Below are 25,026 nucleotides of genomic sequence, written 5' to 3'. Positions count from 1 at the left end.
AGACTGCAATACTGCCCCAGCTGCTCCCATTCTCCGCCTGATTTCTTTCTCCATCTTTCCCTCACTCGTAAACGAGATACTTAAACTCCTCCACCTGGGACAGAGTCTTGTTGTCTACCTGGACTGTACAAACCATCGGTTTCCTGCTGAGAACCATGGACTCAGATTTGGAGATGCTGATACTCATTCCTGCAGCTGAACACTCGGCTGTGAACCGATCCAGTGAGAGCTGAAGGTCACGAACCGAAGGTGCCATCAGGACCACATCATCTGCAAACAGCAGTGACGCAACCCTTAGCCCCCCGAGACGTATACCCTCTCCGCCATGGCCACGACTCCGCCTAGAAATCCTGTCCATGAAAATCACAAACAGGATAGGTGACAGAGCGCAGCCCTGGCGGAGACCAACACCCACTGGAAACGGATCCGACTTGCATCCAGGCACCCGGACACAACTCTCGCTTTGGTTGTACAGAGATTGGATGGCCCTCAGCAGGGTTCCCCTCACTCCGTACTCCCTCAGCACCTCCCACAAGATCTCCCGGGGGACCCGGTCATACGCCTTCTCCAAATCCACAAAGCACATGTAGACTGGATAGGCATACTCCCAGGCCTTCTCCAGGATTCCCGCAAGAGTAAAGAGTTGGTCAGTTGTTCCACGACCAGGACGGAATCCACATTGCTCAACTTGAATCTGAGGTTCGACTATCATACACATACTACACTGTGTGCTAAATAACACATACTACACTGTGTGCTAAATAACACATACTACACTGTGTGCTAAATAACACATACTACACTGTGTGCTAAATAACACATACTACACTGTGTGCTAAATAACACATACTACACTGTGTGCTAAATAACACATACTACACTGTGTGCTAAATAACACATACTACACTGTGCTGAATAACACATACTACACTGTGCTAAATAACATACTACACTGTGTGCTAAATAACACATACTACACTGTGCTAAATAACACATACTACACTGTGCTGAATAACACATACTACACTGTGCTAAATAACACATACTACACTGTGTGCTAAATAACACATACTACACTGTGCTAAATAACACATACTACACTGTGTGCTAAATAACACATACTACACTGTGTGCTAAATAACACATACTACACTGTGCTAAATAACACATACTACACTGTGCTGAATAACACATACTACACTGTGCTAAATAACACATACTACACTGTGTGCTAAATAACACATACTACACTGTGTGCTAAATAACACATACTACACTGTGCTAAATAACACATACTACACTGTGTGCTAAATAACACATACTACACTGTGTGCTAAATAACACATACTACACTGTGCTGAATAACACATACTACACTGTGTGCTAAATAACACATACTGCACTGTGCTAAATAACACGGCATGTCACTACATGCTATGTGTAAATAATCTATCATATGACGAAACCGAGGTGGAAATAAACACCGCTACATTCCTCAAATTATATTTTTCATTCATTGTACTCAACACTAGCGCTTGTTAACTGTATAAATACATGTTCAACACTAGCGCTCGTTAACTGTATAAATACATATAAGGCGCACTTAAAATCATTTTATTTTCTCAAAAATGGGCAGTGCGCCTTATAACCTGGTGCACCTAATGTAAGGCATCATTTTGGTTGTGCTTACTGACCTCAAAGCAATTTTATTTGGTACGTGGTGTAATGATAAGTGTGACCAGTAGATGGCAGTCACACATAGTAAATACGTGTAGACTGCAAGATGACGCCAGTAAACAACACCAAAACGTTATATGTTCCATTGAGAATACAGAACATTACACACAGTGCTCAAAAATATGTGAAAATGTTTTAGTAGGACTTTGGTAAGCTATGAAGCCACACTACTTGGTGGATTGTCGGCGCATTAAACATAGGAGTAATACTATGGTGTGTGTATAAGGACCGCAAAATGGCACCAATTAGCAAACATATTATCTGGTGTTTTGTTTCACAATATTATGCAAAATAAACTTTTCTTACCTTCTGGTACTTGCAGATCTGTATTTGGGATCTGCATAAATCCTGAAAATGTGCGCACTTCCACCATTGTAGTCCATGCCGACACCATAGTTGATAAGCTTCTTCTTTTTCTCTATCTTCTTGTTATGTGACATTCATCCTCCACTGTTGCCATTTCTAATATAAAGTAGTGTAAAGTTCTTACTTATATCTGTCAGTAAACTCACCATGAAAGCACTAAAACATACCGGTGTAGTAACTTTACATTATTCACCCAAGGAACTTTACTTATTAGAGAGTTACGGTCACAGGACACATTTCGGGTGTTGTTGTTGCACTAGTGAGCCACGGATGAGGAGATGCTGCTCCGTTATTGATTGAAGTAAAGTGTGAATGTCATTAAAACAGTTAGCGCCATCTTTTGACACTTCTTCCACTCCCGTCCTTGCACGCTACAACAAAGATGACGGGGAAAAGACGCTCAGAAAGTGAGTTGAAGATGATGAGTAAAACATCATCTATGCAACATTTGGAGCAAAGAAGCAGCATTACATGTTATGTAGACCACAAGGAAGTCTTTTACCTTTACAAAATAATCATAATATTATGACTCCTTTAATGCACCTTATAATCCGGTGCGCCTTTTGTATGAAAGTAGACCTGAATAGACCATTCATCGGCAGTGCGCCTTATAATCCGGTGCGCCCTATGGTCCGACAAATATACAAACCCCGTTTCCATATGAGTTGGGAAATGGTGTTAGATGTAAATATAAATGGAATACAATGATTTGCAAATCCTTTTCAAGCCATATTCAGTTGAATATGCTACAAAGACAACATATTTCATGTTCAAACTCATAAACATTTTTTTTTGTTGCAAATAATCATTAACTTTAGAATTTGATGGCAGCAACACGTGACAAAGAAGTTGGGAAAGGTGGCAATAAATACTGATAAAGTTGAGGAATGCTCATCAAACACTTATTTGGAACATCCCACAGGTGTGCAGGCTAATTGGGAACAGGTGGGTGCCATGATTGGGTATAAAAGTAGATTCCATGAAATGCTCAGTCATTCACAAACAAGGATGGGGCGAGGGTCACCACTTTGTCAACAAATGCCTGAGCAAATTGTTGAACAGTTTAAGAACAACCTTTCTCAAGCAGCTATTGCAAGGAATTGAGGGATTTCACCATCTACGCTCCGTAATATCATCAAAGAGAATGTGGAGAAATCACTGCACGTAAGCAGCTAAGCCCGTGACCTTCCATCCCTCGGGCTGTACTGCATCAACATGAGTGTGTAAAGGATATCACCACATGGAACACTTCAGAAACCCACTGTCAGTAACTACAGTTGGTCGCCACATCTGTAAGTGCAAGTTAAAACTCTACTATGCAAGGCAAAAACCGTTTGTCAACAACACCCAGAAACGCCGTCGGCTTCGCTGGGCCTGAGCTCATCTAAGATGGACTGATACAAAGTGGAAAAGTGTTCTGTGGTCTGACGAGTCCACATTTCAAATTGTTTTCGGAAACTGTGGGCGTCGTGTCCTCCAAACCAAAGAGGAAAAGAACCATCCGGATTGTTCTAGGGTGAAAGTGTAAAAGGCAGCATGTGTGATGGTATGGGGGTGTATTAGTGGTCAAGACATGGGTAACTTACACATCTGTGAAGGCACCATTAATGCTGAAAGGTACATACAGCTTTTGGAGCAACATATGTTGCCATCCAATAATTACCATGGACGCCCCTGCTTATTTCAGCAAGACAATGCCAAGCCACGTGTTACATCAGTGTGGCTTCATAGTAAAAGAGTGCGGGTACTAGACTGGCCTGCCTGTAGTCCAGACATTGAAAATGTGTGGCACCTGCAATAGCAGAAGGGAGACCCCCAGACTGTTGAACAACTTAAGCTGTACATCAAGCAAGAATGGGAAAGAATTCCACTTCAAAAATGTGTCTCCTCACTTCCCAAACCTTTACTGAGTGTTGTTCAAAGGAAAGGCCATGTAACACAGTGGTGAACATGCCCTTTCCCAACTACTTTGGCACGTGTTGCAGCCATCAAATTCTAAGTTAATTATTATTTGCAAAAAAAAAATAAAGTTTATGAGTTTGAACATGAAATATGTTGTCTTTGTAGCATATTCAACTGAATATGGCTTGAAAAGGATTTGCAAATCATTGTATTCCGTTTATATTTACATCTAACACCATTTCCCAACTCATATGGAAATGGGGTTTGTATATTAAATTATGTTATATTGTATATATTTGATTTAAATGGGCTGTTTCCAACTTGCTTACAGTAACATTTTTAAAGCAAAAAATATAACAAGAAGGCCACCAGCTAGCTTTCACTATGTTACCATTAGTGCCTTAGGAGAACAGATTTGTTTGCCAATTGTCTATATTTTTCAAAATAACAAAGTTTATGTAGTAATTTTTTTAACCGGCTCGAATAAAATGATTAGTGTTCACGGCGGTCAGTCAACACGTACACGCAGGCAGAGCATGCACACGTACAAAAGAATAAAATGATTAGTGTTCACAGCGGTCAGTCAACACGTACACGCAGGGAGAGCATGCACACGTACAAAAGCAGTCCAAGAGAAGCAACAAACAATTTGCGGTCATGTTGTTGTTATGATAGAATACACAGTACAGGCCCAAAGTGTGGACACACCTTCTACTCATTCTATGTGTGTTCTTTATTGGCACGACTATTTACATTGTAGATTGTCACATCAAAATTAGGAATGAACACATGTGGAGTTATGTACTTAACAAAAAAAGGTGAAATAACTGAAAACATGTTTTATATTCTAGTTTCTTCAAAATAGCCACCCTTTGCTCTGATTACTGCTTTGCACACTCTTGGCATTCTCTCCATGAGCTTCAAGAGGCAGTCACCTGAAATGGTTTTCACTTCACAGGTGTGCTTGAAGCTCATGGAAGTCATGAAAATAAACAAAAACACATTGAATGAGGAGAAGGGGTGTCCAAACTCTTGGCCTGTACTGTACATTCAATGACAGCTAACGCTAGCTATCCAAATTGCTATTATTAGCCAACAACACTTAAAGCTAGTGCGCGTGCATGTGCTACTTACGTATATAATGACGTCATTACATAGGAGAAGCCGTAAGATGGCGGGATATAGTGTGTAAAATACATTGCAAAGTTAGTCTAGGCATCTGCGCAAATGTTGCAAACATCCCCTTTAAAAAAAACTTCCCACTCTTATGTATATATATAAAAAATAGTGTTGTTAGTTATTAATAATGCCATTAATAATATTCAAATGTACATTTTTTTCTTATGTCATCAGAATCACAATCAGATTTAACAACTAATTTGACTTGTTAGACTGTGCTCTCTTTGTTCAATGCAGTTTCAATTTCACTTTCTGTCAAAAATAAGACAGGCTACACTACATTCTGCCCTCCCTGAATGTTGCAATTTAGTTTGTCAAATACGTAAACAGTCCTCTGAGTTGGATTTGAAAAACAATTACTCTGTGTTTGGTTGATATTCTTCACAATGAAGTCACTTTCAAACTAACCACACTGAAGAAAGTACATTATTTATACATATGAAGTGCACATATATGCAGGAATTACGTTGGATTAATAATATCATTCGTAATAAACTGAAAAAGCAATACAATTATGCAGGATGAAGGTTGAGCTCTAATGCCGCTAGCTTAATGCTAACGTACAATGGACCAGCTCATAGACAAGCTAACTCAAATTAGCATGGCCAATCGCAGGGCACAGATAGACAATCATTCACACTAACATCCATGTCTATGGACAATTTGCAGTCTCCAATAAGGGTAACATACATATTTTTGAAATGTAGAAAGAATATGTAGTGCCCGAAGAAAATACGCACGGGGACAAATGCACACCCCACACGGCGATGTCCAAACAGAGGTTCCAAGACGCACACGGCGTAAAGTTACACATTATTTTTGGTAGTAATGTCAACTAATTTAGAGTAGTCTACACTGGCTTGAACAAGAAATGCAATAATTAACTTAAAATACCTTTCTCTCTCATTTTCTCTCCTTACTTTTGCTGGGTGTCAACTCGTTCAGGTGTGCGACCAGCTGACGCGCTTCTGACAGACCATTTAGATGCACTGTTCTTATCCACCCCAAAATAAAGCAATGAGGAACTTCTTTATGATATTTGAGCTGTTTTTCGAACTTATTCTAGCCAATAGTATGTAAATAATAGACCATGTAGCACACCTGGGCAAATGAAGGCCCGGGGGCCACATGTGGCCCGTTAAGCATTTCAATCTGGCCCGCCGGACATTCCCAAATCATTGTTTTAGATGTTTAAGATGTAAAGTGTAGCTGCCATTATGATGTGCACTCATCTTTTATAATGACCTTCAACTATACTAAGTCTTTACATGCTTGGAATCTGCATCTTATACTAGTTACTATGCTCATCTAATTAGTTACTATGATCATCTAATTAGTTACTATGCTCATCTAATTAGTTACTATGCTCATCTAATTACTTACTATGCTCATCTAATTAGTTACTATGCTCATCTAATCAGTTACTATGCTCATCTAATGAGTTACTATGGTCATGTAATAAGTTACTATGGTCATGTAAGTCACAGCAGCTCAGACGAGGTACCAAGCAGTGTGGGTGGGGAGTGTTTCCACAGAGTGTGAAATGTGGGTGTCAGGGACAGACGTGGAAGGAGGTTTTTCCACCAAAGTAGTAAAGCTTAGTGATATATCACATATATCAGATTATAGGTGGCTTTGTTTACCCTTCATGTTCATATTTCACTGTGTTTGTTGCATTTTTGTTGTGTTTGGCTTGATTGTAAAATATGTGGATGGAGAGGGGGTGTGACGTTCATATGTTGTCAATATTCACTGTTTTATCCTTCATAGTTAATATTGTAACATTCTTTATTACCATGTACATTCTGAGTGTCTCATTCAGTGAAAACATTTAAAATTGAATTCTGTTTTTTAAGGCGGTCTGTCTTAACGTTTTTAGCTTTCAATCAGACATTATTGTGAGGTTTTGTATTAGTGTTCCTAAAAATAGATATACCGGCCCCCAGACACATTTTTTCTCTAAATTAATTTACTGTTATCAGGTTTTAGAAAATGACAAGAGTAAGACTTTGGTGGCGTTTGATAAAAATGTACCTTTTTTAACACTGATTTGGCCTGCTTTAACGACGTCTTTTTATACCTTAAAACGGATGTTTTCACCTTTAAAGGGGAACTGCACTTTTTTGGAATGTTGCCTATCTTTCACAATCATTATGAGACATAACAATGGATGCTATTTTTTTGCATTCTAAACATTAAATAAACGTGGTCAAAAGTTCACTTACAAATGGAGCCTATGGGAGCCGCGCAATTCCGCCTATAAAGCCCTATTAAACTCTTTAAAAAAACATTCAAACACCTCCATTGAGGTTTTATATACAAGATGTAAGTATATCTGCAATATAGTAACGAGCACAATTTTAATAACATTTAATACTTAAGTATTTTGATCATTTTAAGCATACGCGGCACATTAATTGAAAAATCGCATCACCGCGTTTGCTTTTTTTCTTCTTCGCTGATTATTAGTTACTGCAGACTTCATGAGAACCAACAAACATAATAAACATCACTTACTGTGCAATGTCTGCTGTCATTAGGATGCCGACTGCTGGGAAAAAAGGCTCATAATCCTCACGAAGAAAATGGGTTGGGGGCAGGGGACCAAGCGTGTTTTCGTGTCGTCCTCGCCAGTTCCGGGACCTAAATGGCTGTCAAAGTGTACCAACTTGTCGGAATACCTACTCAGACTTCTTCTGTCTAAGTGAGATGCATTATTTATGATTTATAAACTCACAGGGAGCAAGGAAGCAAGGAAGCAGCAGACCACTCGATGATGTAAACATAGGGACACATGTCTTATGTCTCTCAAACCTGGCAAGTCGTGTGCCTAAAGTAGAAAAGAATTATGCTTTTAAAATTCCTGGTCAAGAAATTGTATCAGGGAAAAAAGGAAAATACAAAACCACTGTACCTTCAATGGGGTGCAAGGATCTATACAGATGGGACTTTTGGGATCCCAGTTAACTGGCTGATGGAACCAGGATTTGAGAAAGTCCTGCTGCGGGTTTGAGTGGCGTTGATTGGTCTGAAAAGAAAGTTGAAATGAATGTCGCATGGTTTCATTTATGGTAGGCTCCATGATTTAAAAAAAATACTTACATTAAGGTGGTGGAGGCAGATACATTTCCTGACCTGAAAAAAGGCACACAAACACATATCAGTCAGTTATTAACCATGAATGTAAGCTAATAAATATGACTTGATGGAGGGGTTTCTTAAATATATGCATATCTCTGTACTTCCACGCAGACTTTTGCTCCGTCATGGGCAGGCAGCTTTTAGACATTGACATACAGTACAGGCCACACCTTCTCTTTTCATGACATTGTACATTGTCACATCAGAAATATGAAACATGTGAAGTGAAAACCATTTCAGGTGACTACCTCTTGAAGCTCATGGAGAGAATGCCAAGAGTGTGCAAAGCAGTAATCAGAGCAAAGGGTGGCTATTTTGAAGAAACTAGAATATAAAACATGTTATTTCACCTTTTTTTGTTAAGTACATAACTCCACATGTGTTCTTTCATAGTTTTGATGTGACAATCTACAATGTAAATAGTCATGAAAATAAAGAAAACGCATTGAATGAGAAGGTGTGTCCAAACTTTTGGCCAGTACTGTGATTCATCTGTAAAGAAAGACCATACAATAGGTTTTAAAGATTCTGGAATGTTGTACATGTAGTCTGTGATAAGAAAGGTCTTACCATCACTGGAAGAGCCAGAATCCAACCTCCTTGGGCATTTACATTGCCTTGATTTAAGGTTGGTCGCGTCATCCTTTGTCTTAATGCATGAGGACTCCATCACCTTTGGAGTACCAATCTATGTGAAGATAGAAATGTTCTTTCAGCAAGTAGCAGAACAAATCAGTATTTCCAACCAACAAAACTTGAAGAATGTATTGTACATAGCAGTGATAACTTACCTGTTGTGTAGCAGACTTTCTTTACTCTGTATTTGTTTGGTGCAGCTTTTGATGGGCTTGTGGCACTTAACAACACAATATGAAATGTTAGGTGTTGTCCAATAGCAGGTCAAGCCCTGCTGGAAAGAAAATAACTCATATCAGATCATTTTTAACAATGTGAAATAGAAAGACTAATTACATCAAGCCAAAACCACATAACTCAGAACTGCTCTCAAGCCAAGAAGATGGCACAACCTCAATGAAATTGTCCGTAACAGTATCAATAAGAGTAGAGTATAACATAATAATAATTGACTTCATGAAATAGTTGATTCATTTAATTTCCAAGATACTTTATGTTAAGCCCTGAACAATAACAACGATTTCATTTTGCGGGAAAGGAATTTGAACCGCTCTTATTCATGCATAACATAAAAAATGGTGCATGACGTTTTCTGTGGTAAACTGAAGTGTCTCCAAATCATCTGGAGGGAGAAAACAAAGCAATAATAACTAGAAATGCAATAGGAAGACACAAACCAACAATAATAACTAGAAATGCAATAGGAAGACACAAACCAACAATAATAACTAGAAACCTTAACCTTGTCAAAGTGGATCAAATGGAGTCTAACCTTGTCAAAGTGGATCAAATGGAGTCTAACCTTGTCAAAATGGATCAAATGGAGTCTAACCTTGTCAAAGTGGATCAAATGGAGTCTAACCTTGTCAAAGTGGATCAAATGGAGTCTAACCTTGTCAAAGTGGATCAAATGGCGTCTAACCTTGTCAAAGTGGATCAAATGGAGTCTAACCTTGTCAAAGTGGATCAAATGGCGTCTAAACTTGTCAAAGTGGATCAAATGGAGTCTAACCTTGTCAAAGTGAATCAAATGGCGTCTAAACTTGTCAAAGTGGATCAAATGGAGTCTAACCTTGTCAAAGAGAATCAAATGGCATCTAAACTTGTCAAAGTGAATCAAATGGCGTCTAAACTTGTCAAAGTGGATCAAATGGAGTCTAACCTTGTCAAAGTGAATCAAATGGAGTCTAACCTTGTCAAAGTGGATCAAATTGAGTCTAACCTTGTCAAAGTGAATCAAATGGCGTCTAAACTTGTCAAAGTTAATCAAATGGCGTCTAAACTTGTCAAAGTGAATCAAATGGCGTCTAAACTTGTCAAAGTGAATCAAATGGCGTCTAAACTTGTGAAAGTGGATCAAATGGCGTCTAACCTTGTCAAAGTGGATCAAATGGAGTCTAACCTTGTCAAAGTGAATCAAATGGCGTCTAAACTTGTCAAAGTGGATCAAATGGAGTCTAACCTTGTCAAAGTGAATCAAATGGCGTCTAACCTTGTCAAAGTGGATCAAATGGCGTCTAACCTTGTCAAAGTGGATCAAATGGAGTCTAACCTTGTCAAAGTGAATCAAATGGCGTCTAAACTTGTCAAAGTGGATCAAATGGAGTCTAACCTTGTCAAAGTGAATCAAATGGCGTCTAACCTTGTCAAAGTGGATCGAATGGAGTCTAACCTTTTCAAAGTGAATCAAATGGCGTCTAAACTTGTCAAAGTGGATCAAATGGCGTCTAACCTTGTCAAAGTGACTCAAATGGCGTCTAAACTTGTCAAAGTGGATCAAATGGAGTCTAACCTTGTCAAAGTGACTCAAATGGCGTCTAACCTTGTCAAAGTGAATCAAATGGCGTCTAAACTTGTCAAAGTGGATCAAATGGAGTCTAACCTTGTCAAAGTGAATCAAATGGCGTCTAACCTTGTCAAAGTGAATCAAATGGAGTCTAACCTTGTCAAAGTGAATCAAATGGCGTCTAAACTTGTCAAAGTGGATCAAATGGAGTCTAACCTTGTCAAAGTGAATCAAATGGCGTCTAACCTTGTCAAAGTGAATCAAATGGAGTCTAACCTTGTCAAAGTGAATCAAATGGCGTCTAACCTTGTCAAAGTGAATCAAATGGAGTCTAACCTTGTCAAAGTGAATCAAATGGCGTCTAAACTTGTCAAAGTGGATCAAATGGAGTCTAACCTTGTCAAAGTGAATCAAATGGCGTCTAACCTTGTCAAAGTGAATCAAATGGAGTCTAACCTTGTCAAAGTGAATCAAATGGCGTCTAAACTTGTCAAAGTTGATCAAATGGAGTCTAACCTTGTCAAAGTGCTGCGGGCTCTTCCAGGAAGTTGGAGCATTCACGCCATAGACATGTTCTAAGTAGACGCAGCATTGGCTGCTGTGACGCGAGAAATTGGGCCGCCATCTTGAAGTGGTGACGAGGAGCCGGCGAGCAGCCTAAACTGACAGTTGACGGGTAGAAAACAAAGATGCTAAACTGACAGTTGACAGGTAGAAAACAAAGATGCTAAACTGACAGTTGACAGGTAGAAAACAAAGATGCTAAACTGACAGTTGACAGGTAGAAAACAAATATGCTAAAGGGACAGTTGACAGGTAGAAAACAAAGATGCTAAACTGACAGTTGACAGGTAGAAAACAAAGATGCTAAACTGACAGTTGACAGGTAGAAAACAAAGATGCTAAACTGACAGTTGACAGGTACAAAACAAAGATGCTAAACTGACAGTTGACAGGTAGAAAACAAAGATGCTAAACTGACAGTTGACAGGTAGAAAACAAAGATGCTAAACTGACAGTTGACAGGTAGAAAACAAAGATGCTAAACTGACAGTTGACAGGTAGAAAACAAAGATGCTAAACTGACAGTTGACAGGTAGAAAACAAAGATGCTAAACTGACAGTTGACAGGTAGAAAACAAAGATGGTAAACTGACAGTTGACAGGTAGAAAACAAAGATGCTAAACTGACAGTTGACAGGTAGAAAACAAAGATGCTAAACTGACAGTTGAAAGGTAGAAAACAAAGATGCTAAACTGACAGTTGACAGGTAGAAAACAAAGATGCTAAACTGACAGTTGACAGGTAGAAAACAAAGATGCTAAACTGACAGTTGACAGGTAGAAAACAAAGATGCTAAACTGACAGTTGACAGGTAGAAAACAAAGATGCTAAACTGACAGTTGACAGGTAGAAAACAAAGATGCTAAACTGACAGTTGACAGGTAGAAAACAAAGATGCTAAACTGACAGTTGACAGGTAGAAAACAAAGATGGTGTTCAGCGTTTTCCTGCTCAAATGAGCGGACTGTTGAAAATAGGAATCGGGGGATTACTTTTCACAAGTAAGATTTAACATTAACGTACTATTGGTTGTATTTTGTGAAAAGAATATTAGCACAGAGTTGAGAAGGAGCAAAGATCTTCAATAGTACTGAAATGGTAGCCGCTAGCAAACAAGAGCATGACCGTAATAGAATTGCTTGTCAATGAAATTAATTACATTTAAAAATGTCATGCTTGAATAACATAAAGTTGACAAGATGGCGGTCCCGCGTCTCATCAGCGCCAGTAGGCAGTATCACTCCATCACTTGATTTAAGTGGACCCCGACTTAAACAAGCTGAAAAACTTATTGGGGTGTTACCATTTAGTGGTCAATTGTACGGAATATGTACTGTACTGTGCAATCTACTAAAGAAAGCTTCAATAAATTACCATTTAGTGGTCAATAGTAGGGAATATGTAGTGTACTGTGCAATCTACTAATAAAAGAATATGTAGTGTACTGTGTAATCTACTAATAAATATGTAGTGTACTGTGCAATCTATTAATAAATATGTAGTGTACTGTGCAATCTACTAATAAATATGTAGTGTACTGTGTAATCTACTAATAAATATGTAGTGTACTGTGTAATCTACTAATAAATATGTAGTGTACTGTGCAATCTACTAATAAATATGTAGTGTACTGTGTAATCTACTAATAAATATGTAGTGTACTGTGTAATCTACTAATAAATATGTAGTGTACTCTGTAATCTACTAATATGTAGTGTACTGTGCAATCTACTAATAAACATGTAGTGTACTGTGTAATCTACTAATAAATATGTAGTGTACTGTGAAATCTACTAATAAATATGTAGTGTACTGTGCAATCTACTAATACATATGTAGTGTACTGTGCAATCTACTAATAAATATATAGTGTACTGTGCAATCTACTAATAAATATGTACTCTACTGTATAATCTACTAATAAATATATAGTGTACTGTGCAATCTACTAATAAATATGTAGTGTACTGTGTAATCTACTAATAAATATGTAGTGTACTGTGCAATCTACTAATAAAAGAATATGTAGTGTACTGTGCAATCTACTAATAAATATGTAGTGTACTGTGTAATCTACTAATAAAAGAATATGTAGTGTATTGTGTAATCTACTAATAAATATGTAGTGTACTGTACAATCTACTAATAAATATGTAGTGTACTGTGCAATCTACTAATAAAAGAATATGTACTATATTGTGTAATCTACTAATAACAGAATATGTACTATATTGTGTAATCTACTAATAAAAGAATATGTACTATATTGTGTAATCTACTAATAAAAGAATATGTACTATATTGTGTAATCTACTAATAACAGAATATGTACTATATTGTGTAATCTACTAATAACAGAATATGTACTATATTGTGTAATCTACTAATAAAAGTTTCAATGTTGCGTACCGTTAGGAGATGTCTATGATTCGCGCCATTATGTCTTCTTCGTGTCTCTTCTCAGTCTTTTTCTACTATTGACATGGCGCTTGACCACCTTGTCGTGTATTAGCACCACTGCTGGACTGGAATGCAATTGCAGCTTTTAAAAAAGGACACTTTTTTTTTTTTTTTTTTACTTTAAATTGTTTTCAACACACAACAGAAAAACAACAAAGAAGACATTAAATAATTGTGTAGAAGAGTAGAGGAATATACCGTTACACGATCAATTAAAATAATAATAAACAGCAAAAAGCGTCAGAAAATACTTTTTTTTTAGTATGTAAAATTTCATCCTGTTTTTTTTAAGGTGGTCTGTCATAACGTTTTTAGCATTCAATCAGACATTGTGAGTGTTTGTATTAGTGTTCCTAAAAATAGATATACCGGGCCCCAGACACATTTTCTTCTCTAAATTTGGCCCCCGACTCAAAAGAATTGCCCAGGCCTGCCACATACGGCATATCCATTCATACAATACATCACCTACATTTGTTTTCATGTTCAACAAATGTTTTCATGAGGAAAAAAATAAAAAGACGGAAAAAGCGTATTTTGAAGGAGCGGCGGCAGTAATCTTTATTGTCTATCTGTATTTGCTTGTCTTTTCTTTCCTTCACATGTTTCGCTGATGTTGAAATAGCTTGACGTTTGTGTGCATTAGAAATGTTACTTTGATGTTTGTGTGCATTAGAAATGTTACTTTGAAGTTTGTGTGCATTAGAAATGTTACTTCGTTGTTCAATTAAACAACCGCAACCAGGAAGTGTTCCAAAGGCTCCACTGTCTCGATGGTAGTTAATAAAGTCATACTCTTATTCATCTTGTGCTCTCAGTTGTCATATTACAAGTCATCAGTCTGCATCCACCTCACAAACATTCCAGGTCATCAGTCTGCATCCACCTCGATCACAAACCTCACCTTCGACAATGAAGACCCTCGTAATGAACAGCGAGCGAGCTGTGTACGTCACCGGAACCGGAAACTGCCCTGCTTGAATCCATGCTCACATTAGTTCCGCACTTGTTTCTAGAGGAATGTTTTGAAAGAGGCACGTTGAAAGGAGCAGGAAGTAGTATTGTCAGAGGGACGTCGCCTCTCTCCGGACAACAAGGTAACTAGTTAGTCTAAGTAACAACAAGGTAACAAGTTAGTCTAAGTAACAACAAGGTAACTGGTTAGTCTAAGTAACAACAAGGTAACTAGTTAGTCTAAGTAACAACAAGGTAACAGGTTAGTCTCAGTAACAACAAGGTAACAAATTACTCCAAGTAACAACAAGGTAACTAGTTAGTCTAAGTAAACTTCACAATGGATTAAAAGCTATTAAGCATACATTGTTTCTGTCAGTGGACATACATTCTTACTTACTGGCTGCTCTTTACACATGTTGCAAATAACCTTCACTGCGCTCCTTTCACTAACGAAAGCTTTGGAATTTTTAGTTGAACTAAGCACCCAGTTTGATTCATATTGTTGTTGATGAATGATTGTAAAGGTCATAATATTGTTGATGAATGATTGTAAAGGTCATATTATTGTTGATGAGGGATTGTAAAGGTCATATTATTGTTGATGAATGATTGTAAAGGTCATATTATTGTTGATGAATGATTGTAAAGGTCATATTATTGTTGATGAATGATTGTAAAGGTCATATTATTGTTGATGAATGATTGTAAAGGTCATATTATTGTTGATGAAGGATTGTAAAGGTCATATTATTGTTGATGAATGATTGTAAAGGTCATATTATTGTTGATGAAGGATTGTAAAGGTCATATTATTGTTGATGAATGATTGTAAAGGTCATTATTTTTGATGAATGATTGTAAAGGTCATATTATTGTTGATGAATGATTGTAAAGGTCATATTATTGTTGATGAATGATTGTAAAGGTCATATTATTTTTGATGAATGATTGTAAAGGTCATATTGTTGTTGATGAATGATTGTAAAGGTCATATTATTGTTGATGAATGATTGTAAAGGTCATATTATTGTTGATGAATGATTGTAAAGGTCATATTATTGTTGATGAATGATTGTAAAGGTCATATTATTGTTGATGAGTGATTGTAAAGGTCATATTATTGTTGATGAATGATTGTAAAAGTCATATTATTGTTGATGAATGATTGTAAAGGTCATGTTGTTGATGAATGATTGTAAAGGTCATATTATTGTTGATGAATGATTGTAAAGGTCATATTATTGTTGATGAATGATTGTAAAGGTCATATTATTGTTGATGAGTGATTGTAAAGGTCATATTGTTGATGAATGATTGTAAAGGTCATATTATTGTTGATGAATGATTGTAAAGGTCATATTACTGTTGATGAATGATTGTAAAGGTCATATTATTGTTGATGAATGATTGTAAAGGTCATATTATTGTTGATGAGTGATTGTAAAGGTCATATTATTGTTGATGAATGATTGTAAAGGTCATATTATTGTTGATGAATGATTGTAAAGGTCATATTGTTGTTGATGAATGATTGTAAAGGTCATATTATTGTTGATGAATGATTGTAAAGGTCATATTATTGTTGATGATTGATTGTAAAGGTCATATTATTGTTGATGAGTGATTGTAAAGGTCATATTATTGTTGATGAATGATTGTAAAGGTCATATTATTGTTGATGAATGATTGTAAAGGTCATATTATTGTTGATGATTGATTGTAAAGGTCATATTATTGTTGATGAGTGATTGTAAAGGTCATATTATTGTTGATGAATGATTGTAAAGGTCATATTATTGTTGATGAATGATTGTAAAGGTCATATTGTTGTTGATGAATGATAGTAAAGGTCATATTATTGTTGATGAATGATTGTAAAGGTCATATTGTTGTTGATGAATTTGCCCACCAGGTCAACACAACAGTCCAATGATAACACACTTTTTCTTGAAAGGTTAACCAGTTAGCTTGACTAACGACATGAATACATTTTCTTGCAACATGAGTAGTGTTATGACTTTATCGTTAAGCTTGAAAGACAATTCTAAATTTCCGAAGTCATAATTAGACAGCTTTACTTGTGGCGTGAGATATGAGAGGGTGTTGTCGACGATTCTGTGGTCTGTCCACTAGGGGCGCTACTGAGACTGCTGTGGTCCCCATTGACTTTAAATTGGCTTTACTATTTCCTTGCTTTTTTGGACATTTTGTCTGCTCTATTAGCTGGATATATGTCAGGAATCATATTAGATTGCCTCTAGTGCATATTTACTGTGATTATGACAGTGTTAATATTATTGAAATGCAGATCGAATCGAGTTGCTGTCTGACAGAGACCAATGGTCCTTTACCACTAGGGGCGGTAGTGAGACTGGTCCTGATGTTGGTCTGGTCTGTGTGGTCCATGTCTTCTATCTCTTCTTTCCATCTACTCATTTTCTTTATGGAAATATATGCGTAAATATGTGTATGTATATATATATGTGCAGTATATATTGTCTTCAGATTATTAAAATAGTTGATTTATTGACACTATCTGCTTCTCTATCATATATTTGTGTGTATTAAAATATATATATATATATATATATATATACTGTGTATGTGTGTGTTCTGTGTATATATATGTGTGTGTGTGTGTATATATATATATATATATATATATATATATATATATATATATATATATATATATATATATATATATATATATATGTATTGTGTATGTATATATATATGTATATATGTATATATGTATATATATATATATATATATATATATATATATATATATATATATATATATATATATATATATATATATATATATATATTAGGGCTGCAACTAACGATTAATTTGATAATCGATTAATCTGTCGATTATTACTTCGATTAATCGATTAATAATCGGATACAAGAAACAAACTACATTTCTATCCTTTCCAGTATTTTATTGAAAAAAAACCAGCATACTGGCACCATACTTATTTTGATTATTGTTTCTCAGCTGTTTGTACATGTTGCAGTTTATAAATAAAGGTTTATTTAAAAAAATAAAAAATAAAATAAAAATAAAAAAATTGCCTCTGCGCATAGCATATATCCAACGAATCGATGACTAAATTAATCGCCAACTATTTTTATAATCGATTTTAATCGATTTAATCGATTAGTTTATATATATATATATATATATATATATATATATATATATATATATATATATATATATATATATATATATATATATATATATATATATATATATATATATATATATATATATATATATATATATATATATGACAAAGCTTAACCTATTGATACTATAACAATCTACAAGGTTAATACAGTTCACTACTATTTATTCCTCTCCATGTATCTGTTTTCTTCTGTAATTCAAGTTATCATTACATGTACAGTACAGGCCAAAAGTTTGGACACACCTTCTCCCCATTTAATGTGTGTTCTTTATTTTCATGACTATTTACATTGTAGATTGTCACATCAAAACTATGAATGAACACATGTGGAGTTATGTACTTAACAAAAAAAGGTGAAATAACTACTATTAGCTATTATTAGCTCACAACACCTAAAGCTAATGCGTAGGCACATAATGACATCATCACGCATGAGAAAATACATTGGAAAGTTGGTGCCCTACAGGCATTTGTGTAAACACCCCCTTAAAGATACAAACGTCATACTAAAGACCCACTTTTCCACTGCTTGATGCTGTGCTCAGTCGTTTCGAGGGTGTTTTCACTTTTAAGAGACGTGCTGCAATGAAAAAAAAAAAAAGATATTTTGAATTGCAATCACCATTTTGTTTTGCTCAGGTACCATCTGCTGCACATACATGCTGCTTCTGACAAGGTCCTGTTTTTCTCAAGTTAATGTTGACATATACTCTTCCGTCACGTAGTTTGCTTCCCTTCTGACGGCCTCTTGGTTGGTTTATAGCTCTTCCGTGGAGGCTGGTGCTCGACTTGCAATTCTCTTCCAAAACCCTAAGTGGCAGTGTTTCCTGTGTGAGTAACTACCACTCTTCTTGGCTATCTTCATGAAAGAGAGAGCGCTACCTGTGAGTAGTAGTGGTCGTAAACTCAACAATGGCGTCAGAAGCCACATCCACTTTATTGTTGGAGCTGGAACTAATCCTTTTTGAAACAACAGTCAGTCACTTGGTCACATTGCTTTGAAACCGGAAGAGAAGACGTTCGTGAAGGTGGGCTGTGGCTGTGCAACTCTTTAATAAGTCGTGAAAGTCTGCGAATTTGCAACGCTATTAGGCCGTCCGAGACATTGGACAAGAGAGCTATGTAATTGAAAATAAACAAAACTGTTACATAACTATAGTAACGACCTGCTGATATGAATGTTAATGTGAATGTGTTATTAATGTTTAGAGCTCACATGTTCGTAAATATACCTTGCCTGAAATATGATGGAAGTGTTGTGTGTGCACGATAAAGAATATGTGTCCGAATGGAACCTGTTAACAACAGGTTCCATTCGAGATTACCAATAGAATAGATTACCAATAAAAGTTAAAAAGAGCGTCATACTTTTAGTGACTTGTTCTGGGTGCAACATCAACACAGTATGCTGAAAAACGACACATTCAATAATTATTTTTATTGCACAAGGACACTATCAGTTTGCATGCAGATGTTCAATCACTGTTGCTTTATTTCATTCAATAATTTGTGCATTTCAAGCACAACGTCTGCTCTCATTTGTTCAGGGACTCTCTTCGGCAAAAGCTGACCAATCACAGCTCTGTGGTGCGCTTCACTGCTGATGCAAAAGGCTAGAATGTTTGGGGGGTGAACGTTGCGAGGCGCAAGACAGCGTTGCTAATGCAACATTTTTATCCATCCATTTTCTATCGCTTATTCCCTTCGGGTCGCGGGGGGCGCCGGAGCCTATCTCAGCCACAATCGGGCGGAAGGCGGGGTACACTCTGGACCTCATCGCAGGCAACATTTTTAATTTGATTTAATTTCAGACACATTTTGAACATAAATAACTGTTGACGTTTATTATAACCATATCATACTATACCACCATCAAAGGAGTTTAAAGTTACAATTAAAAAAAAAAAAGAAGAACATAGCGGCAGAAAATAGATGAATGGATGGCTAAGAAACAGAAAGAAAAACATTGTTTAATTGGAGACCCATTGGATTTCCCAGGTACCCACTCCAATCACTACTTGTAGGTCCCTGAGACTCACTACATTGAAAACCTATCATTATCACTGAGTATCAGCATTTGTATGGTCAATACTGCCATACCTTTTTTTTTATATTGCCCCTATAGCTACTTGGTATTGAAATTATACCCACATTTGTAGTATCGCCCAAAACGAATGTTAAGTATCCAAACAACAGAAGAATAAGTGCTTAAAACACTTAAACAGAAAGTAACCAGCTATTAACAGTAATTTAGCAATTAGATGAAATAATAGTTTTGAAAGAACAATACAAGCAGAAATGTTGCAATATGTTACTGCGTACGTCAGCAGCCAAATTGGGAGTTTTGAAATGGTACTCTTATCACTTGTATGCCAAATAATATATTGTGATATACATCGGCTGCAATTTGTATCGCAATATACATTTTAGACCATATCACCCATCCCTAATTATCATCACACAGTCTTCACACATCTGAACAAGAAATGACAAAGTTTATTTTTGTCCGCTTACATTTTGTCATTTAAATTTAGTTCATAACTTCATAGAGTTCAATCATTTATGTATTTGTTTAATTGATTTTAGGAATGAACTGTATTAATTACTTGTAGACCAGGGGTGTCAAAGTCAAATGGACGGAGGGCCAAATAAAAAATTTAGCTACAAGCCGAGGGCCGGACTGTTCGAATGTTCATTGAAAAATTTTTAAATGACGCATATAGTCTAGTGAACCTAATTGAACCTACTGAAAACCTAACAAATATATTCCAATATGATCAGATAAATAAAGCAATATTTTCTTATGGCTCTGTCAGTAATCTTTAATTTTCAACAGACACAAAAGACAAATTTCCTTTATATAAAAATCCCCATAACATGAACATTAAATGAAAGAAACCGGTATTCAAGGCACCATCAGTAGCCTATATTTTCTATTTTAGCAAAAGTGGGCTAAATTTACTTCAAAGAAAAAAACAATAATAGCAATTTTCTATCATCCACTCAACTGAAATATTTTTAAAATATAATTAAATTGAAATACAATAAAATAAAGTGCAAAAATCTATAAATCAAAAACAACACTTTGTTTAAGGAGAAGTAACATGCAGTGAAAACAAATATTAAACTTTAACTTTTAAACTTGAATTGAGTAAAAACTCTAAATATGTGATTGCACAGTAATGTTCACATTAAACCCCCCTCCTCCCTCCGTGGGAGGGAGGCGAGTTGGGTGCCCGAAACCCCCCGCTGGTTTCGGCCCGCCCCTTGGCGCGCGTGGCACGGCGGGCTCCGCGACCCGACGGCTGGCCCTCGTGGCTTGAGGGCGGGCGCGTCCCGACGGGCCGCGCGTAGGGGTCAAACGCAGAAGTCTCAGGGCCTCGTGGTGAGGGGGTGGCCTGCGGGTTTCGGCCCGCTTGACCCCCCCGCTCCGCTTGGCGCGCGCGGCACATGACGGGTTCCGCCACCGACGCTCGGGCTGCAGCCCGACGGTGGTGCGGGCCCGGCGGTGACGCGCGGTTTGGGGAAACAAAGCAGAAGTCTCAGGGCCTCGGGGCCGGGTTTCGGCCCGCCCCCTTGGCGCGCGTGGCACGGCGGGCTCCGCGACTGACGGCCGGGCTGCAGCCCTTCGGCCGGCAGGCGCGTCCCGGCGGGCCGCTCGCCCCCTTTCGGAACCTTGGACCGGCATCCGCTTGGTGCGTGTAAAAGATCTGCGGTCTGCGGGCCGGTTCTAATAATAAATCAAGATCATCCCAAGGGCCGTAAAAAACCTTCTCGCGGGCCGGATATGGCCCGCGGGCCTTGACTCTGACATATGTGTTGTAGACTGACTGAACATTTTGCCATCTGATACAGATAAAAATGGAGGGATCGTCTAAAAGGGACCCATCTGATCAGCCATCTGTTGTTGCTGCTCAAGTTCCCTTCCTACACCTGTGCAATACTTTCGAAAAGATCCAGAAGTCAAAACTTCGTCCAGAAAAGTCCAAGATCCTTGGCGATTTTATTAAGTCGTGGAGGGAGTTCCATTGCGCCCTGCATAAAGATGACACCAAAACAACAGACTCTTTCTACCCGGCAATGCGTCTCATCGTTCCTTCATTTGAGCGAGAGCGAATGGCATATGGCATAAAGGAAAGCATGTTAGCTAAACTTTACATTGATGTACTATGCCTCCCAAAGAATGGCCCAGAAGCCAATAAACTGTTAAACTACCGTGCGCCAACCACCTCCCAAGGAGAGTCGGGCGACTTTGCTGGCATGGCATACTTTGTGCTAAAGAAACGCTGCACCGGGCAAGGAAAGCTCAGCCTTCAAGAAGTTAATGACTTTCTGGATTCGGTGGCTATCAACAACGCTAGCAAGAAAAAAGATCTTGTAAAAAAAAGTCTGCTCCACCTACTTCAAGAGAGTTCTGCTCTTGAGCAGAAATGGCTCATTAGAATAATTCTGAAGGACATGAAGCTCGGCATCAGCAAGGAAACTGTCCTTCAAGTCTTCCACCCAGATGCTGCTGAGCTTTACAATGTGACCACAGACTTGAACAAGGTGTGTCAGCAGCTCCACAACCCCTCAGTGTCTTTGAGTGAGGTTTCCATTGGACTTTTCTCTGCCTTCAAGCCCATGTTGGCAGGTGTGTCTAACATCCGCAATGTCGAGAAGCAAATGGAAAATAGCCCTTTTTACATTGAAACCAAGTTGGATGGTGAGCGAATACAACTGCATAAAGATGGCGAGGTTTACAAGTACTTTAGTCGGAATGCCTATGAATATACACAGCAGTTCGGTGGATCGCCTTTAGAGGGCTCACTGACACCATACATACACAATGTCTTTAAAAGCCACATTGTCAGTTGTATCCTCGACGGAGAGATGATGGCTTACAACCCGACCACAAAGACTTTCATGCAGAAAGGGAGCAAGTTTGACATTAAGAGATTGATGGAAGATTCAGAGTTGCAGACTTGCTACTGCGTGTTTGACGTGCTTTTAGTCAACAACCAAAAGCTTGGCAATGAAGTGCTGAAAAAACGTCATGAGATCCTACAGACAGTTTTCACTCCGGTTCATGGAAGAATCCACTCGGTGCCCAAAACAGAAGCCAGAACTATGCGGGAGGTGGTGAATTCCCTTAATGATGCTATAGACAACAGAGAAGAGGGAATTATGGTAAAGAATCCGTTATCTGTGTACAAACCGGACAAAAGAGGTGAGGGTTGGTTGAAAATAAAGCCAGAATATGTGGATGGCTTGATGGATAAGCTTGATGTTCTAATTGTTGGCGGCTATTGGGGTAAAGGAAAACGTGGCGGTATGATGTCCCATTTTCTATGTGCTGTTGCCGAAGCAGCAAAGCCCGGTGAGAAACCTTCCGTTTTTCATACGCTCTGCCGCATTGGTTCTGGCTACACCATGAAAGAGCTGTATGACCTTGGCTTAAAGCTTGCAAAGCACTGGAAAGTTTACAGAAAAAATGACCCACCATCCAACATACTTTGTGCAACTGAGAAACCTGAGGTCTATATCGAGCCATGCAACTCGGTCATCTTGCAAGTGAAGGCGGCTGAGATAGTCAGCAGCGACATGTATAAAACCAACTGCACACTGCGCTTTCCGAGGATAGAAAATATCCGCAACGACAAGGAGTGGCATCAGTGTATGACCCTAGCAGAGCTGGACCATTTCTCCAACAAGGCATCAGGGAAACTCGCCTCGCGACACCTTCATATTGACATTGCCGACGAACCACAGAGAAAAAAGCGCAAACTGCCTGCCAAAATCAAGAAGATGGTCGAAATAATAGACCACTTTAAGCCCCAGGATCTCTCGGGTGTTACCAAAGAGACAGACATCTTTCAGGATTTGGAGTTCTGCATACTCAATGGGACACAGGATCACCCGAAAGCCAAGCTGGAGAAGGGTCTGGCCAGGTAAGTAAATTAAAAGATGATGAAAATGACAAGCCAAGTTGGTATTGTTACATACTAGAATAAAATGTCTGTGTTGTCTTTCTTTTAGTTGTGGTGGTACAGTCGTTCAGAACCCAGGACAAGACACCTATTGTGTGATTGCCGGCTTGGAAAACATACGTGTGAAAAACCTGAGTTTGTCCAACCAGCATGATGTAGTGTGGGCCTCCTGGCTGCTGGAGTGCCTGGAGCAGAAGCAATTTGTTCCATGGCAACCACGCCACATGATCCACATGTCACCGCCCACCAAGGAGCGCTTCACTAAGGAGTATGACAGCTATGGCGACAGCTATTTTGTGGACACTGATGTACAGCAACTTCGGGAAGTGTTTGGGCGCATTGGAAAGAGGAGCACTGGACAAACGGTTGCAAATGTCTGCCAGGTAGAAGAGCGATATGGCTGGGATGACCTTCCGACCAGTATGTTCAGACCTTTCACAGTTTATATTGATAGAAACGCTAGCTGTGTGGATATTCGAGGCCTGGAGTTCCGTTATTATGGAGGCACAGTGGTGCAGAAGTTGGAAGAAGGGGTGTCGCATGTTGTTATTGCAGAGGAAACCAGACTTGAGGCTTTGAGGAAGTCCAGGCGCAGCTTTAAGAAGAAGTTTAAAATTGTCAGAGACTCTTGGGTGACTGATTCAATTAAGGAACGACGCCTGATAAATGAAGATGACTATTTGGTTTGAAAAGTGACATGCAGTGAGATTTATTGCTTGCTAAAGCAATGACTTTGAGAAATGTTTGAAACATTGATGTTTTCTCACAGATTCTACTGTAAATGCAATAGAAACCTTGATTGCTTCCCTAGGGTTTCATGATTCCATTTTAAAGTTGTGGTGATATTTGCATAGGTTTTAAATGAATACTTGTAAAGCCCAGAAGACAATTATTAAAGAGTTCTGGAGGATTTCATACAATGTGACTTACATAGTTTATTTAGGGTCTTTCTTTTAGAAACATTTTTTCTCTCCTAAATAATTGTATTCTCCTACAGAAGTGCACTAGTGACAATCTAAACTTTTTGTGTAATTAATTGTACTTTGATTTTTTGTAAGTGCTGTATTTATGCTGTACTATAATCAAATAAATAGCGTTATGTAATTCCTAATGTATTATTTGTTT

At 37.9% G+C, this 25,026-nt stretch overlaps 2 protein-coding genes across 8 annotated transcripts in view; one reads left to right on the top strand and one right to left on the bottom strand.

Annotated features, from left to right (window-relative positions):
• The window catches only part of LOC133646167 (kalirin-like), an 87,038-nt gene extending 72,389 nt beyond the window's left edge, over positions 1-14,649 (bottom strand). Inside the window, exons 1-9 of one of the 7 annotated variants that reach the window (XM_062041311.1) lie at positions 13,722-13,971; positions 11,264-11,404; positions 9,117-9,232; positions 8,896-9,013; positions 8,433-8,817; positions 8,287-8,319; positions 8,099-8,212; positions 7,922-8,014; positions 7,702-7,835 (exon numbers count right to left, since the gene is read on the bottom strand). The gene's annotated coding sequence lies outside the window, so the exon portion shown is untranslated. Of the gene's footprint in view, positions 1-7,701; positions 7,836-7,921; positions 8,015-8,098; positions 8,213-8,286; positions 8,818-8,895; positions 9,014-9,116; positions 9,236-11,263; positions 11,410-13,721; positions 13,972-14,567 lie in introns of those variants that run through there. The other 6 variants (XM_062041337.1, XM_062041303.1, XM_062041294.1 and 3 more) reach the window with 6 other exon arrangements.
• A 135-nt stretch (positions 14,650-14,784) lies between these two features.
• lig4 (ligase IV, DNA, ATP-dependent) lies at positions 14,785-25,005 on the top strand. Its single transcript, XM_062041213.1, has 3 exons — positions 14,785-14,869; positions 21,788-23,862; positions 23,951-25,005. The coding sequence occupies exons 2-3, from the start codon at positions 21,794-21,796 to the stop codon at positions 24,588-24,590; spliced, it is 2,709 nt and encodes a 902-aa protein (XP_061897197.1). The 5' UTR covers positions 14,785-14,869; positions 21,788-21,793; the 3' UTR covers positions 24,591-25,005.
• Positions 25,006-25,026: the final 21 nt, after the last annotated feature.

The sequence above is a fragment of the Entelurus aequoreus genome, linkage group LG01 (genome assembly GCF_033978785.1).
Source record: "Entelurus aequoreus isolate RoL-2023_Sb linkage group LG01, RoL_Eaeq_v1.1, whole genome shotgun sequence".
In the NCBI taxonomy this organism is placed as follows: Eukaryota; Metazoa; Chordata; class Actinopteri; order Syngnathiformes; family Syngnathidae; genus Entelurus; species Entelurus aequoreus.
This window is presented reverse-complemented; position numbering and strand designations above follow the sequence as displayed.

Excerpts from the sequence above, each read along its gene's own strand:
- lig4 (XM_062041213.1), top strand. The coding sequence starts at position 21,794 with ATGGAGGGATCGTCTAAAAGGGACCCATCTGATCAGCCATCTGTTGTT. Across the intron at positions 23,863-23,950 it reads CTGGAGAAGGGTCTGGCCAG|TTGTGGTGGTACAGTCGTTC; the intron begins GTAAGTAAATTA and ends TCTTTCTTTTAG.